We start from the raw sequence: 15,098 nt of genomic DNA, 5'->3' as shown, positions 1-15,098 counted from the left end.
CACATTGTGGATCACAGATGGATATTATTAACAATGTGTACCATCTGATAGCTTTCTGTCTTAACTGTTCATTCTTGCTAACTAGATGCTGAGCTTTTAAAATTATTGTTTTAAATTTATGTGACCTCTGAATGTTCATGACCTGGGACAAAAAGTTCTGGTCATCTGCCCTCATGATCATCTTGATTTTGATTTAAAATGAGAAAATTAAATATGACTTAATAACAATGTGTTGCATAAACCAACATTTTTCAAACATGAGGTCCATGAAATAAAAATTAGCAAAAAGAGTCCTCACTGGTGAAAAGACTCTATTCACCACTACCAGATGGTAAAGGTTTTGAGTTCCAAAACTTTGTATTGTTCTCCATCATGCCTGCAGCTCTCGATGCCTGGCACGTAGTGGCCACATGTTAAAAAATGTATGTGGAAGCATGCCAATGGGCCAGCGACATTGTGGCATTCCAGTTTGGTTGCTGGTGTACTTCCAAAAGGCTAGGCCGAGGCCAGAGCTAAGACAAACTCCAGGATGTGTTGTCAGTTGCATGGTCAGAGCCATGAGCTAATTCGAGATCTTCTTGGCATGTTCCAAAGCTCTGCTTTGCGAATCAAAATCTCCACGGACACCTCAGGCATTATTGTCCCATGGGAACGGTCCTGGTTTTCCTATTGTATTTTCTGACGTTGTTAATGTTGTTTCTTGGTTACTCCTGTCTTTTAATATTTGTCGATATTCCTGTATGTATAGATTTTTTTCTTTTTTTTTAAAAACAGAAATATCTTGCAGGGTCACTGGGCAGGCCAGAACAGTGACAGTGGCCCAATTAACTGTTGGGGAAGACCGGGCAGGCTCTGTAAGGCCTTGATTCATTTCTCTTTGCTTTGGGCTATGAAAACAAGTGGAGGAAGAAGAAATATCACAAGGCAGAATTTGCTTCCTCTTCTTTTTTAATATTCCCTCTTCTTTTTCCCCATTTCAATTCGTGAGACTCTCTAGGAGACACTCTCCTCCATGACTTATCTCCTGTTTCTAGTCTTATAACATCTGTATTTCATATAAACTCACATCTTTTCTTACTAAACAATTTAAACTACTTTGTTGGTTTAGATGTTAGAAAAAAATAGGAAATGATGTTTATATAAAGCAATTCAGAATATGTAAGAGAGAGAAACATGTTTTGAATTTAGAAAATTAGAAATTGCATGATAGGGAAGAAAAATTTTGAAGTCAGGCATCAGAATGAGATCTGGAATGATTATGAGTTCTTTGTTACTAAAGCATAAAATGGGATTTAAAATATATAATGGAATAGTTAAAGTAGTTTAATTTAAAACTACTATACTAAAAAGGTTCACCACATTTGAAAAGCTAACATATTTCAACAACTACCTACAATGATAAATATTTATAACATGATAGACTAAGTGTTAAATTTTCATATAGAATGCACTCTTACGAACCGATAAGAGAAAGTAGGACATAAATAAGTAATTGCAAAAGAAGAAATCCAAATGGCTAATATGCATGTGGGAAAAATGTACAACTTTACTGGCAATCAAACCAATTCAGATTTCAAGAAAGGAAATCCAATATTTGTTTAGAAATTGGCAAAAATTTTTCAAAAATGTAATACCTAACCTCAGTGAAGGACCCAGCAAATGACCACTCATTGTCTGTAAAAGTACAATTTGAGGCCGGGCATGGTGGCTCACACCTGTAATCCCAGCACTTTGGGAGGCTGAGGTGGGTGGATCATTTGAGGTCAGGAGTTTGAGACCAGCCTGGCCAACATGGTGAAACCCTGCCTCTACTAAAAATACAAAAATTTGCCGGGCACAATGGTGGGCGCCATGTAGTCCCAGCTACTTGGGAGGCTGAGGTAGGAGAATCTCTTGAACTCGGGAGGTGGAGGTTGCAGTGAGCTGAGATCACGCCACTGCACTCCAGCCTGGGCAACAAGGGCGAGACTCTGTCTTGGGGAAAAAAAAAAAGTACAATTTGTTGGACTTTCTGGAGGGCATCATTCAGAGCTTTTGAAAACTTCTCTTTCAACTCACCAACTCCACTTTGTTCAGCAAATTTTTTAATTTTAAATTTTTTTATTTTTATTTATTTATGTTTTTGGGATCTTGGCTCACTGCAGCCTCCGCCTCCCATGTTCAAGCGATTCTCCTGCCTCAGTCTCCCGAGTAGCTGGGATTACTGGCACCCACCACCATACCCAGCTAATTTTTGTATTTTTAGTAGAGGCGGGGTTTCACCATGTTGGCCAGGCTTGTCTCTAAAATTTTTTATTTAAGTTTGAAAATATAAAGAAGAAATTAGAATATAAGGAGTGACCTGACTTTCTATCAATATGGGAATGATTGAATAAATTGTGATATAAACATATTACAAAATATGATGTAGGGTTTAGAAAAACAGTTTTGATTGTTATGGATTGACCAAGAAAGATGATTATAATATATAAGTATGGAAAATGTATAAAATATGTCGCTATCTTGCCATTTTTATAAAAAGCAAACAAAAACCTGGCTATGTATATATGTGTTTATATAAGCTTAGAAAAGCTGTGGTAAGGTCCTTACACTATTAAAAATGTTAGTGATATTGAAGGGGAAAGAACAAATAGCTATTGCTATTTTTTTTTAATTTTTAATTTATAATTTTTTAAAAAGAAAAGGGTCGGTAAATATTTTTGAGCACCCACAGTGTGCCCTTGGTTTCTGGCTACTAGAAACTAAATGTCAAGTGCCAGGGACTAAATCTGTCCTACGAGAATGATAGGATAACTGTGCACTCATTTACAATGGTATCACTGAGTAATTATTTATAACAGTGAAATACTGAAAGCAAGTTAGATATTCAGTAGTTGGAATTCGGTTAAGTAAATTATGGTATTCCATGCAGTCAGATGCTCAACAGCCATTAAATAACAGAGCGAAAATTCTCACAAGATACTGTGTTGTGAAAAGGGTTGGTAACAGATCACCAGGTATGAACAAATCCTAAGGCTGAAATATATCAATGCATAGATACAAATTCTAGAAGTTTATATACCCCCCTCCAAAAACAAAGCATCATTTGATCATGGGTTATTGGGGGGTGTTTTAAAATATGCTTTATACACTCTGGGAGGCCGAGGCGGGTGGATCACGAGGTCAGGAGATCGAGACCACGGTGAAACCCCGTCTCTACTAAAAATACAAAAAAATTAGCCGGGCGTGGTGGCACGCGCCTGTAGTCCCAGCTACTCGGAGAGGCTGAGGCAGGAGAATGGCGTGAAACCGGGAAGCGGAGCTTGCAGTGAGCCGAGATTGTGCCACTGCACTCCAGCCTGGGCGACAGAGCAAGACTCCGTCTCAAAAAAAAAAAAAAAATATGCTTTATATTTTTCCATCTACAGTGAACATTGATTATCCTTACAAGCGTACATTTTTTTGTTAATTATTAGAAGTGGTTTCTTGAGAACAAGATATGTGGGTTTGCACAGCATCATAATTGGTCAAGGGAGCTCACTAAGAGAGAAATAGAAAGCTCTCTGCCATTTAAGATGTTCAGCATTGAATGTAATGGACGTGAACACTGAGAATTTAAATCTAAAGAAAGTGAAGTTGTTTCTTATCCTCAAGCCACAAACCATTTCACAGACACAGTATAAACTCTGTGGCAGCTTCATGTGGTGGCACAGGCTGGCAGGATGCCCTCGTTGCAGGGAAATACCACCTCTTCGCCAGTTTTACCTCTTCCAAGCAAATGCTGTCATCTCCCACATATCATAAAGACCCACGACTATCTCCGTGAGGACCCATGACAATAAACTTGGTCCTATTGTGGTGGGCGGAATCTTCCACCACCGCATTTCTTGGTTTATGAGGTTGACCTTTCTTCTAACATTTTCCTTGGAAGCAACAACAGTTTATCCCAAGAGACCCACATATAAAGAGAACTCAAGGAGTGAGTAGAGAGAAACCCAACAAAATACCTCTTTATTAGCCTGTATCACTCCCAATCTAGCCAAAATCTTATTGTAAGGAATGTAACCTAGGGAGATTGAAGTATTATTTACTTCCATGTCTAAGAAGCCCACCCTGTCCTTCCTCTTTGTTTTCTTGGTTTCATTGTCATAGACAAGAACCCAGCTGGTGGGAAGTAGATGTGACTGAGGATGGTCGTATATTTCTACTTCCAGGTTTATTGTGCATTTTGAGTTGGTGTGTGTGTGCCGTTACCCCATAACGATGTGTGGTTTTTGTTCTTTCCCCAGAATGTCGAGTGGTGAAGTCCACTTCTTACACCAAAATAGCTTCATCATCCCGCAGGAGCACCACCAAGAGCCCAGGACCGTCCAGGCGTAGCAAGTCCCCTGCCTCCACCAGCTCAGGTAAAGCAGCAGAGGAGATTTTGAAGAAATTGCCTTGTTCCTGACACAGGATGAGCAGAGGGTGTGTGAAGCCTAGAGTGTGAGGTTTTTAAGCAAGTGTAGGTTCCGGTTTATAATTTTAGAACATGTTAGAGCGGTTGAACAGATTTGCTGGAGTCTAGCATATTGGCTGCAAGAAAAAGCACTGAGCTTCAAAAAATGTACTTAGTGAAGACTCAGGAAACCCAGATTTGCCCACAAATAGAAGAACGTTACCATCTTGTATCATTTCTACCACTGAAGTTAATCTTTCAGATTCTGGAAGTCTCTGTTAAAGCATTTATTCTACCTGAGACTGGCCTATGAAGAGTTTCCCATTTGTATTCGCTGAACCTTTATTAAACACACTTTTGGCTCTGGCCTCAGTTTTCTTTCATGGCTGTGGAGCTAAAGGTAGTGAGACTGAGAGGGTGGAGCAGGGATTGCTGCGGTGACCTTGGCCTGAGTCTGCCTCTCAGTGGGTTCTAGTGCTGGTGTTGGAGAGGCTGTGTATGCACAAGAGGAGCACCTCAACCCTACTTTCTCCTTTTTGGTCTTAAAACTGACATGAAGTCAGTTAGAAAGTGTCTTCTTTGGTTGTCTCAGGTGAAGGGTCTGTATCATTATTAAAGGGAATTATTTATTAAATGACACAAATTGTTGATTGGGAATTATTAAATGATGCAAATGTCAAAGTGATTGTTACCTGATTTCATGAAGACAAGAAGCTCTTATAAATAAGAATAAAGACCTCTGGGGCCTACTTGGAGGCCTTCTTTTACTCAACAGCATGGGCTAGGGGGAGTGTGAAAAGAGCTGTCGGCTGAGGCTGCCTAAGAAGAAACTCTCAATAGGGTGGGTCATTACAGGTCACGGGCCAGCTAGACCACCCAGCTCTCCTTGACTCTCTAAGAGTCTCCTTCCCCTTGGAGTTTTACCAATTACTGCTATTCTCTAGACAGATCTCCAAAGACCACCTTCCCCTCTGACTCTCAGCCTAGGGTGGCATCGATGGGCTGCCAGTGCCTCCTTCCCACAGCATGGCCTGCATCATAGCCAGTCAGGAAATACGTTTCAGAGCATAGCTGGCACTTGAGATGCATCTTGTTTGCCTCTGTCATTTAAAGGTGAGCTGAGAACTCCTCCCTTAGTATGACACAGCTCATGTAAATAGGATGGAGCCCTAAAATGAGGCATTGCTAAAGGATGAGACAGTAGACTCAAAGCTTAGAGCTCATGAGAGTCACTTGGGAACTTGGCAAAGTTTGTCATCCTGACCCCCCACACCCTGAGATTCTGACTAAGGACCTAAACTTGTGTTTCAGCAAGTACTCCAGGTGATTAGGATCGGGTAGTCCACGGTCCACATTTTGAGAAACAGTAGGTGAGGGCAGTGGTTCTCAATCTAGCATCATCACCTTCACCTGAGCATTTGTTAGAACTACAAAGCCCTGAGCCCCCTCTCCAGAATGACTGAATCAAAAACTCTAGAGCTGGAGCCCAGCAAATTGGATTTTCCCAAGCCCTCCAGCTGATTCCAATGCACACTTTGAGAAGCAGTGGGTTATGGAAAACAGAAAGGAAGTAAATGCAGAAAATCATTTGACTCTGGATAATCTGGAGGGAAAGATATGACTTGTTCCTCTTCATTTACTGGCGTGACAGAGATGACTTCCTTTCTGCCTCCCTGTTTGCCTTCAAGTAGCGATGTCCATCAGTGTCCTTGCAATCCAAGAGCAGACCTTTTAGATACCTTGATGTGTAGATCAAAAGAGCAACGAACAAAGGAGAGTACCAGATGCCAACTTCCTTTTCTCCCTCCTTGCAATGGCCTGGCCTCAGAGAGTCAGTCACCTGGGAGAAGAGAGAATTTCTTTCTGAAGATGATCCCTGACCCCAGGATGTCAGGGAAAGTCTCTCTCTTCAAGAGAGATACCACCCACACATAGAGAGGAGGACCTCCACAAAATGACAGACAGAGTGATCCTGGAATTGCTGCATGGAAAACTCCCCTGGAAGAACTGAGCTTGTCCAGCTGACAGGTTAATATTGAGCTCTGCGGAGGATGTTCAGTCTTAACTAAAAAACATTTCTTACTTTCTCTGATTAAATCTGGGCTATAGGCCCGGGCCTGGTGGCTCATACCTGTAATCCCAGAACTTTGGGAGGTTGATGGGGGTGGATCACTTGAGGTCAGGAGTTTGAGACCAGCCTGGCCAATGTGGTGAAACCCCATCTCTAATAAAAATACAAAAATTAGCCCGGCATGGTGGTGGGTGCCTGTAATCCCAGCTACTCAGGAGGCTGAGGCAAGAGAATCGCTTGAACCTTGAGGGGCAGAGGTTGCAGTGAGCAGAAATCACGCCACTGCACTCCAGCCTGGGCGACAGAGCAAGACACTGTCTCAAAACAAATAATAAATAAATAAATAAATCTGGGCCATAGGATGAACTCCCATGGAGCAATAAAGGAGAACAAAGTCATAAGCCTAGCTAGCCTATTGCCCCTAACATTTTGGCTACTTAATGCAGTCACAGAAGGATGTGAAAGAGAAGGAGAGCCTATATTAATGAAACCGTATCAATTAATATATTAATGAAATAGTATCAATACTATTAAAAATCATCAATATTAAAAAACAAAATTAGTTCTCCATCCAAACCAACTTTGACTTAAATTTTACTTAATCTTTCCTATCTTCTTCCTCTCATTATATAAGATGAATAAAAAAACAAATGTGGGGCAGATGCGTCTAATAATGGATAATTAGCCAAATTCTTATGTTTTTTACAGATATTCCAAGAAAATCAATATGCACTGCAGCTTTTAACTTTTTATTGTCATGGTTTTTAGCAGTTTTGTTGTTAAGAGCTGTAGGTTGGGCCGGGCGTGGTGGCTCACACCTGTAATCCCAGCACTTTGGGAGGCCGAGGCAGGCAGATCATGAGGTCAGGAGATCGAGACCATCCTGGCTAACACGGTGAAAGCCCGTCTCTACTAAAAATACAAAAAATTAGCCGGGCATGGTGACAGGCACCTGTGGTCCCAGCTACTCAGGAGGCTGAGGCAGGAGAATGGCATGAACCCGGGAGGCGGAGCTTGCAGTGAGCCGTGATGGTGCCACTGCACTCCAGCCTGGGCGACAGAGCAACAACACTCCATCTCAAAAAAAAAGCTGTAGGTTGTTAGATACTCCTGGGTTTAGGGTCTTTCTTTCTTTCTCTTTTTCTTTCTTTTGTCTTTCTTTCTTTCTTTCTTCCTTTCTTTCTTTCTTTTTTCTTTCTTTCTTTCTTCTCCCTTTAAGTCAATAAAGATGAGGAATGGATCAGATTCTTGTGTACATGTCGAAGAATGGGCTGATGAGTCTAATCTTAAAAAGATAATTATGCATATAGGCAATAATTTCATTTTATAATTAACTGGTAATGTAATCACTATTTAGCATTGTAAGAATTTATATTCATTTCTGAAAAGTAATTTTGGAAACTCAAGAAGATAGGCAAATATATTAAGTGTACTTGTATGTCACTGCCAACATTTGTAATTATTCCTTTTAGAAGTTTAAAATGGGTAGGACGCATTGCCTCAAAATCAACAGGTTGCTCCAAACAAGCGTTTCCACATTCTATTTTTTCCTTGAAGTCCTTTTCAACTCTAGTTGAAACCTGGTTGATTTGACCAGCACTAACTTGGAATTTGTGATAGGTAAGTCATACCAAGTAGTATCATTTTCATAAAGAAAGTAGAGTCCCAAGTTCATTCTAAAATTAATATGTTCCTGAAAAATTAGCACTTCCAGGCATCTTTAACTTCTAGGTCAAAGTTAATTATATAACACTGATCATATTTTGTTTAATGTGAGCTTTTTATGTACATAAAATTTTCAACTTGCTGCATTTTGACCTGGAAGAGATCACATGCAACCATTTTCTGATTATATAAGAGCTTATTATATGCACTGACTATCTCTTGATTCTGACTTGCTACCAAAAGTGACTCGTTACCACTTTCCTTTGGATGGTACCAATTTAGAGAGTTTCACAGGGCAGTCACCTCCCAGTCACAAATGTGTGGATTGTGCCAGTGACCTCAGTACCACCTCCTTTCCCTGGAACTGGGCCCAGAGGTTAAGGAGTTCGGCAGTGTTGCCACTTCTCCTAGAGACAAGTGCAGCTGCTGGATGTCAGGGAAGCCCTTCTCTCAGGGCACCTCCACTGCTCTGGCCCAGGTCTCCTGTCCCTATTCAACTATAGCTCTTGGAATTAGTGGAAAGGCACCTTGAATTATCTCTATATGGATTACATCACATTTTCTTAAAATAGCCTGTTTAGTGTTTTTCATCAATCATATGGACTCAAACATGAATTTTACTTAAATACTCCGTAAACATTGATATTGCCCCAAACCCAACTACCATCTGACTTTTTAATGTTAAAGCATCTTTAGACCGGGTGTGGTGGCTCACGCCTGTAATCCCAGCACTTTGGGAGGCCAAGGCAGGCTGGTGAAACCTGGTCTCTAAAAAAAAAAAAAAAATTACAAAAATTAGCCTGGCATGATGGTTGCTTTGTTTCCTGTGGTCCCAGCTACTCAGGATGGCTTGACCCTGGGAGGCAGAGGTTGCAGTGAGTCGAGATTGCACAACTGCACTCCAGCCTGGACGACAGAGTGAGACCCTGTCTCAAAAAAAAAAAAAGTCTTTGTTTTCCCCCAAAACATTAACCCAAAGTTTATAATGATTTCTACTTCAGTGTTTACATTTCTGCTTCCAGTATTCAGTTTCCTATATTGTACAGAAATTGGAGCATATTATAAAGTTAAGATCGCAATTTTCGGGCTATGCTGCTATGAATATAACATGGTTAACTTATATTTACCTGAAACATTAGAGTTTACATACAGCTTTTATTTCTTCAATCTTTTTTGATCCTCCTATTAATTTCCTAACAGCAAGCAAGTAAGGCAAGTTATTATTATCTCTGTGTGTAGAAATAAGGACACAGAGGCAGGGCTGGGATAACTGTTTTGCTCTGAGTCCCAGAGTTCAGAATGGCAACTCGGGGCTGGCACCAGGGGCTTCTGGTGCTCTAGACACACAAGGCTGGCAGTCCTTGATACCTATTTCTTCACCTCCACTTACTAGAGTTTTGATCTCCAGCAAACGATTAATCTAGTGCCTGATTTGAGATTGCAATTCACAGCATCACAGCACCTTGCAACATAAGCTTAAGTATTAGTCCCTTGGCACCAGCGTTCCAGGAGGTGAATGATTTACCCCAACTTTCTGATGTATAGTATTGCTGGAAAGAAACCTCCCTTGTAAGTCAGCATTAGAACAAGAATGAGAATCCTCTGTAAATCTTCCCTTTGTCCCTTAACCATTTCTCTTCATAGCACTAAAAGAGGTTCAAAGTGATTTATTAATGTTAGGTGTTCATTTACACTTTCAGAACTATCAGTTACAGACCAACTAGTGTCAGGCATTTGCTAGGCACTAATGATGCAGAGATGAAAGAAAGCCCCTATTCTCAAGAAGCGTAGGGGTCAAGGCCTCACAGATAACATGATTCACGTACCTGTTGAATTATGATTAGTCTCCGTCACAGAAAAGGCTGAAAGAAGGCAAACAGAGCTAGCAAAGAGAAACCAGAAGCCCTAATAACACATGAAAAGAATAAAAAGCCTCCAGACAAATCGCGTGCTGAGACGCTGGAGGATGAATCACTAAGAAATTGGAAAATGACTTCTAGCTGCTTCTTAAAGAAATGAGAATCTTAAGAGCATCGTAAGGAATAAGGAGTTTCATATGGGTTTGACTCTTCATACATGTGTATGTATTTGGAACACAGATCTAGTAAAATGTGTAAGTTAAAAGTAAAATTCTTTAATTTTATTTGTGAGACAGGGTCTCACTCTGTCATCCAAGTTGGAGTACAGTGGCAAAAGTGAAATTCTTTTAAGCAATTTTTTTTTTATCTACATAGGGAAATTATAACAAAATAACTCTAAAAATAAAAATAAGATATGCATTAATTTGGTTTTAATAAAGACTGATACAATTTCAGTTGGCTTTATATTGTTTTCTTAATCTTACAAGAAAACTGTGTTTATCTTGAAGTTTCACAGCTGCAGTCCTCCTTAAAACTTACAGATTTCAAAATTTTGATCTTTTCTTGGATTTGGGAAAGCTCTGGAGCCAGGCATGGTGGCTTATACCTTTAATCCCAACACTTTGGGAGGCCTAGGCAGGAGGACTGGTTGAGCTCAGGAGTTTGAGACCAACCTAGGCAACATACCGAGACCTGTGTCTACAAGAAATTTAAAAACTACCTGGGTGTAATGGTGCACACCTGTGGTCCCAGCTACTTGGGAGGCTGAGGTGACATGATGTCTTGAGCCTAGGAGTTGAGGCTAAAGTCAGCCATGATCACACCACTGCACTCCAGCTTGGATGCCAGAGCGAGACCCCATTCCAAAAAAAAAAAAAAAAAAAAAAAGAAGAAGAAGAAAAATGGAGTTTTTTTGTTTGTTTTAGAGTTTTTATTTCCATTTAGATAGCCAACTTTTTATCATAGAATGATACCCTGTACTTAGAATCTCTGTCTGTGGAACCCATAGCAGACATAACTGAGGCCCAATGAGTGCCTCACACCTTTCAATTCCAATATGAGATAATGTACTTTCCTGCCCTTCAGAAGCTTATAGACTAGAGTAGAAAGATTCATGGCAACAACCATTCATTCATTCAGTATGCACTGAGAATCTATAGTGGACCAGCAATGTTGGGTGCTGGAGATGCAAGCGCAAACATTTGAAAGAAGAAAAAGCCAAATGGCTTAGTTAATGAACATCTACCATGACGAAGCATCATTCTGAACACCCAGCCTTAAAACTTACTTCTATGTGACTCCAGAAATCCTGAAGTTTTTTTATTCATGCTATTTAAATTTTACTTTTTTACAGTTCTATAAAAATATTTTATGCAACATATGCAGATAAGAATCAAAGCTGGGGAAGTGAAGAGAATTTTAATCAGCTCACTACTAGTCCAGTTTGTCAAATTCTTTTGATTTATATCAAACATCTTCAAAGGCAGATTGCCAGCTATTAATTTTAAGTTCAGTCTTTTCCTTTAGTGTAGAGAATTCAGGCTTATACAGTCTATGGAGAATCTTTTTTGCTTCGGAGCTCCAAGGAAATTGTTGAGAACAAAATGCATCAAGAAAATCGAGAGGTTGGTGATTCATCCCTTGTGTCTTTGGAATTTCTGGCTGCATGTAAGGCTCATCCCTCCTTCCATTTCTCCTTTCTCTGCACCCACCAATTCTTCCTAGTGCTCACCCCAGCAGAACCTCCAAAGATACTCTTCAAAGCCTTTAACCATTATCTTGACTTACTGTCTACTCGGGGGCAGCAACCTGCATCAACTGTTTGTGAAAATTTCTCACTGTTAATGCCCCAGGTTAATTAAATATTTCCTGAATATCTACTGTGTTCCAGACATGCATTAGGTCCCAAGGGTGCAAAGAAGATTAAACCACAGTCCTTGCCTTCAAGTTACTTGTATTATAGTTGGGAGAGAAACATATACAGTCATGTGTCACTTAATGATGGGGATGTGTTCCAAGAAATGTGTTATTAGGCAATTTTGCCATTGTGTAAACATCCTAGAGTGTACATACACAAACCTAGATGGTATAGCCTGCTACACACATGGCTGTGTGGTATGGCCTATTGCTCCTAGACTATAAACCTATACAGTATGTTATTGTACTGAATATTCTATCAGTTGTAACCAATGATAAGCATTTGCACATCTAAACAGGTGTAAACATAGAAAAGGTGCAGTGAAAATACAGAACTATAATCTTGTGGGACCACCATCGGATATATGGTCCCTTGTTGACCAAAACGTTGTTATGTGGTACTTGACTGTATGCCATGTAACTGTAATAGTGTAATAAGTGCTGTGATGACCTAGAGGAAACAGGTTAGATCTTATTAATAGCGTCAGAGAGCTCTTCCAAGAGAAAAGGATTTATAAATTTGGATGTAAGAAAGGGCCAGGAGGGCATTCCCTCCCAATGTGAGCTAAGGCACAAAGACATGAAACTATATGGCATAGTTAGGGAATAGTTACTTGTTCAATAAAAATGCAGGATAGAATTTTAAGAAAGAGTTGTAAAGATGGTGGTAGCCCCATTGGTTGTGGTCAAATTGTGCAGGGTCATGGAAGTATGTTTGTGCTGTAGGTTGTAGGTATTATGAAGTGAACGGGATTTTTCACAATGCCATGAAAGATAGCAGTTGAGTTTTGGAAACAGTGGCACGGTGGTAGAAAAAATTGCTACACATGAAAGGCCAAGGGCCAGGAAGTCTCTGTGAGGCCATTGTAGTCATCCTGGAATGAAATTGTCAAGACAGAACTGAAAGAGCTGGGGGAGACCTCAAAGGGAAATGAAACCAGAAATTTAACTGGGTGTGAGACTAGAAGAAAAGAGAGGAATCAGAGATAGGAAGCAGATTTGTTGGATGAGGAGAGGTAGGGAATGAGTTTCATTTTAGACATGTGGAGTATGAGGTGATATGGAAATGTCTGTAAGCAATTGGAAATAAATAACTGTTCTAAGTCAGGAGATCTGCACTAACAATATATATTTGGGAGACCCTGGTATATTGTAGTGATTTGAATAATAGAAACATAAGGTACCTCCCTGCTGCCTCAACAAGAGATTTGTAAAGATGAAAATGGAACCATGGGGGAGGGAAGTCTGCATTTCTTTTTTTTTTTTTTCCTTTTTTGAGACGGAGTCTCGCTCTGTCACCCAGGCTGGAGTGCAGTGGGTGCAATCTCCGCTCACTGCTAGCTCCACCTCCCGGGTTCATGCCATTCTCCCGCCTCAGCCTCCGAGCAGCTGGGACTACAGGTGCCCGCCACCATGCCCGGCTAATTTTTTGTATTTTTTTTTTTAGTAGAGACGGGGTTTCACTATGTCAGCCAGGATGGCCTCAATCTCCTGACCTCGTGATCTACCCGCCTCGGCCTCCCAAAGTGCTGGGATTACAGGCGTGAGCCACTGTGCCTGGCCGGAAGTCTGCATTTCTTTTTTTTTTTTTTTTTTTTTTTTGAGATGGAGTCTCGCTCTGTCGCCCAGGCTGGAGTGCAGTGGCGCGATCTCGGCTCACTGCAAGCTCCGCCTCCCGGGTTCACGCCATTCTCCTGCCTCAGCCTCTCTGAGTAGCTGGGACTACAGGCGCCCGCCACCACGCCCGGCTAATTTTTTGTATTTTTAGTAGAGACGGGGTTTCACCGTGGTCTCGATCTCCTGACCTCGTGATCCGCCCGCCTCGGCCTCCCAAAGTGCTGGGATTACAAGCGTGAGCCACCACGCCCGGCCGGAAGTCTGCATTTCTAAGAGCAATCAGCAGAAGGATGGAAGAACAGTAAGAGTACAGGGACAGAAGTCAGAGGGGCAGAAAGTTTTGAGATGAAGGAAGGGGCAGAAATGCTTGATGTTGAGATGTCAGGTAGCATGAGAACTGAATGGGGATCGTAGGATTCAGCAGTGAGGACGCCACTGCGGCCTATGAAGGAATGGGCAATACCAGATGGCAGGGGGACCTGGTCTGGGAGTGTGATTTTTGGTGGTCACCGTGGGTCCTTTCCCAGGCTGGCTCCAGGCTTTACTCTAGCGGGAGCTGTCCTGCAGCAATTGGTTGGTAGGGATCAGCCCCAGGACCCTCATCCACCCTGACCCTTGGTGCTTGTGGTCCCCAATTCCCCTATCATGACCATAGCCTGTTCTTGGATCCCAGCTGATAGGGATCAGATCCAAAAATTTCCTAATTTTACATCACAGGACTCTAGTTGGTCTTTTTTTATTGTTTAATTAAATTTTTTTCTCGTACCCCAAATCGTCACCAACTCTTTTCTCCCCACCCTGTCCACACTCAGTGGGTCACCATTCTCCCTGTGGTGATGCCATCGCTGGCTGGCATCCTCCCACTTTATCTTACATCTGCCCTGGGCACCAGTGTCCAACCTGCCGCCATCACTTGTTGTCTGCCAAATAACGTCTGAACTCGTTCTCAAGTGAAGGACATCTTCCTTTCCAGTCATGTCTCCCATTTCTTCTCTGGACCCATACTTTATCCTAGAAACAAATTTAAATTGTCCCCAGCTTGGGCTTTTCCACCTCATCCCTTTATTCCTCTCACTTGGCCTAGCTAGAATGTCTTCCTCTGTCTCTTCAGCTGTCTAAAGCACACTCACCCAATTTGGCCCTGCAGACCTCTGCCACTTTCCCGGATCATCTCACTGTCCAGGGTCTTCCCCAGCCCTGCAGTACTGCGGCAGCTGATTCACAGATGACACATTGTACCACCTTGCTCAGTTGTAAGGTCTCTGAGACCACGGGTTCTTTGTGCACTGTACAGTGACTGTGAGTTCGTGGTAACTACTGGGTAAATGTTGACCACATGAATGAATTGAGAAATACTAGGAGCTGTTGCCTAAATTTCCTGAGGTTTGGAGCCTTTATAAGTGTTTATTTAAAAAATTAATTCACAGAGCCATGTCCCTGTCTCCCTTTCCTCTGTTCCTGGGGCCCCTCCTTCCCATTATTCTCTGTAGATGGTTTCTTTGAATTGGACCCATTGTCTCAGTTCAAGAAGAGAAAACAGACATGGAGAAAA

The 15,098-nt window shown here is 41.5% G+C and overlaps 1 protein-coding gene across 2 annotated transcripts in view; it reads left to right on the top strand.

Moving 5' to 3' along the window:
• Positions 1–15,098, top strand: part of DCLK1 (doublecortin like kinase 1) — a 346,715-nt gene that overhangs the window by 242,625 nt on the left and 88,992 nt on the right. For both annotated transcript variants that reach the window (XM_055245218.2, XM_055245219.2), the window contains exon 4: positions 4,269–4,385. In XM_055245218.2, coding sequence (XP_055101193.1) covers positions 4,269–4,385 — 117 coding nt within the window. The remainder of the gene's footprint in view (positions 1–4,268; positions 4,386–15,098) is intronic.

This window comes from Symphalangus syndactylus, chromosome 15 (assembly GCF_028878055.3).
Source record: "Symphalangus syndactylus isolate Jambi chromosome 15, NHGRI_mSymSyn1-v2.1_pri, whole genome shotgun sequence".
NCBI lineage: Eukaryota > Metazoa > Chordata > Mammalia > Primates > Hylobatidae > Symphalangus > Symphalangus syndactylus.
This window is presented reverse-complemented; position numbering and strand designations above follow the sequence as displayed.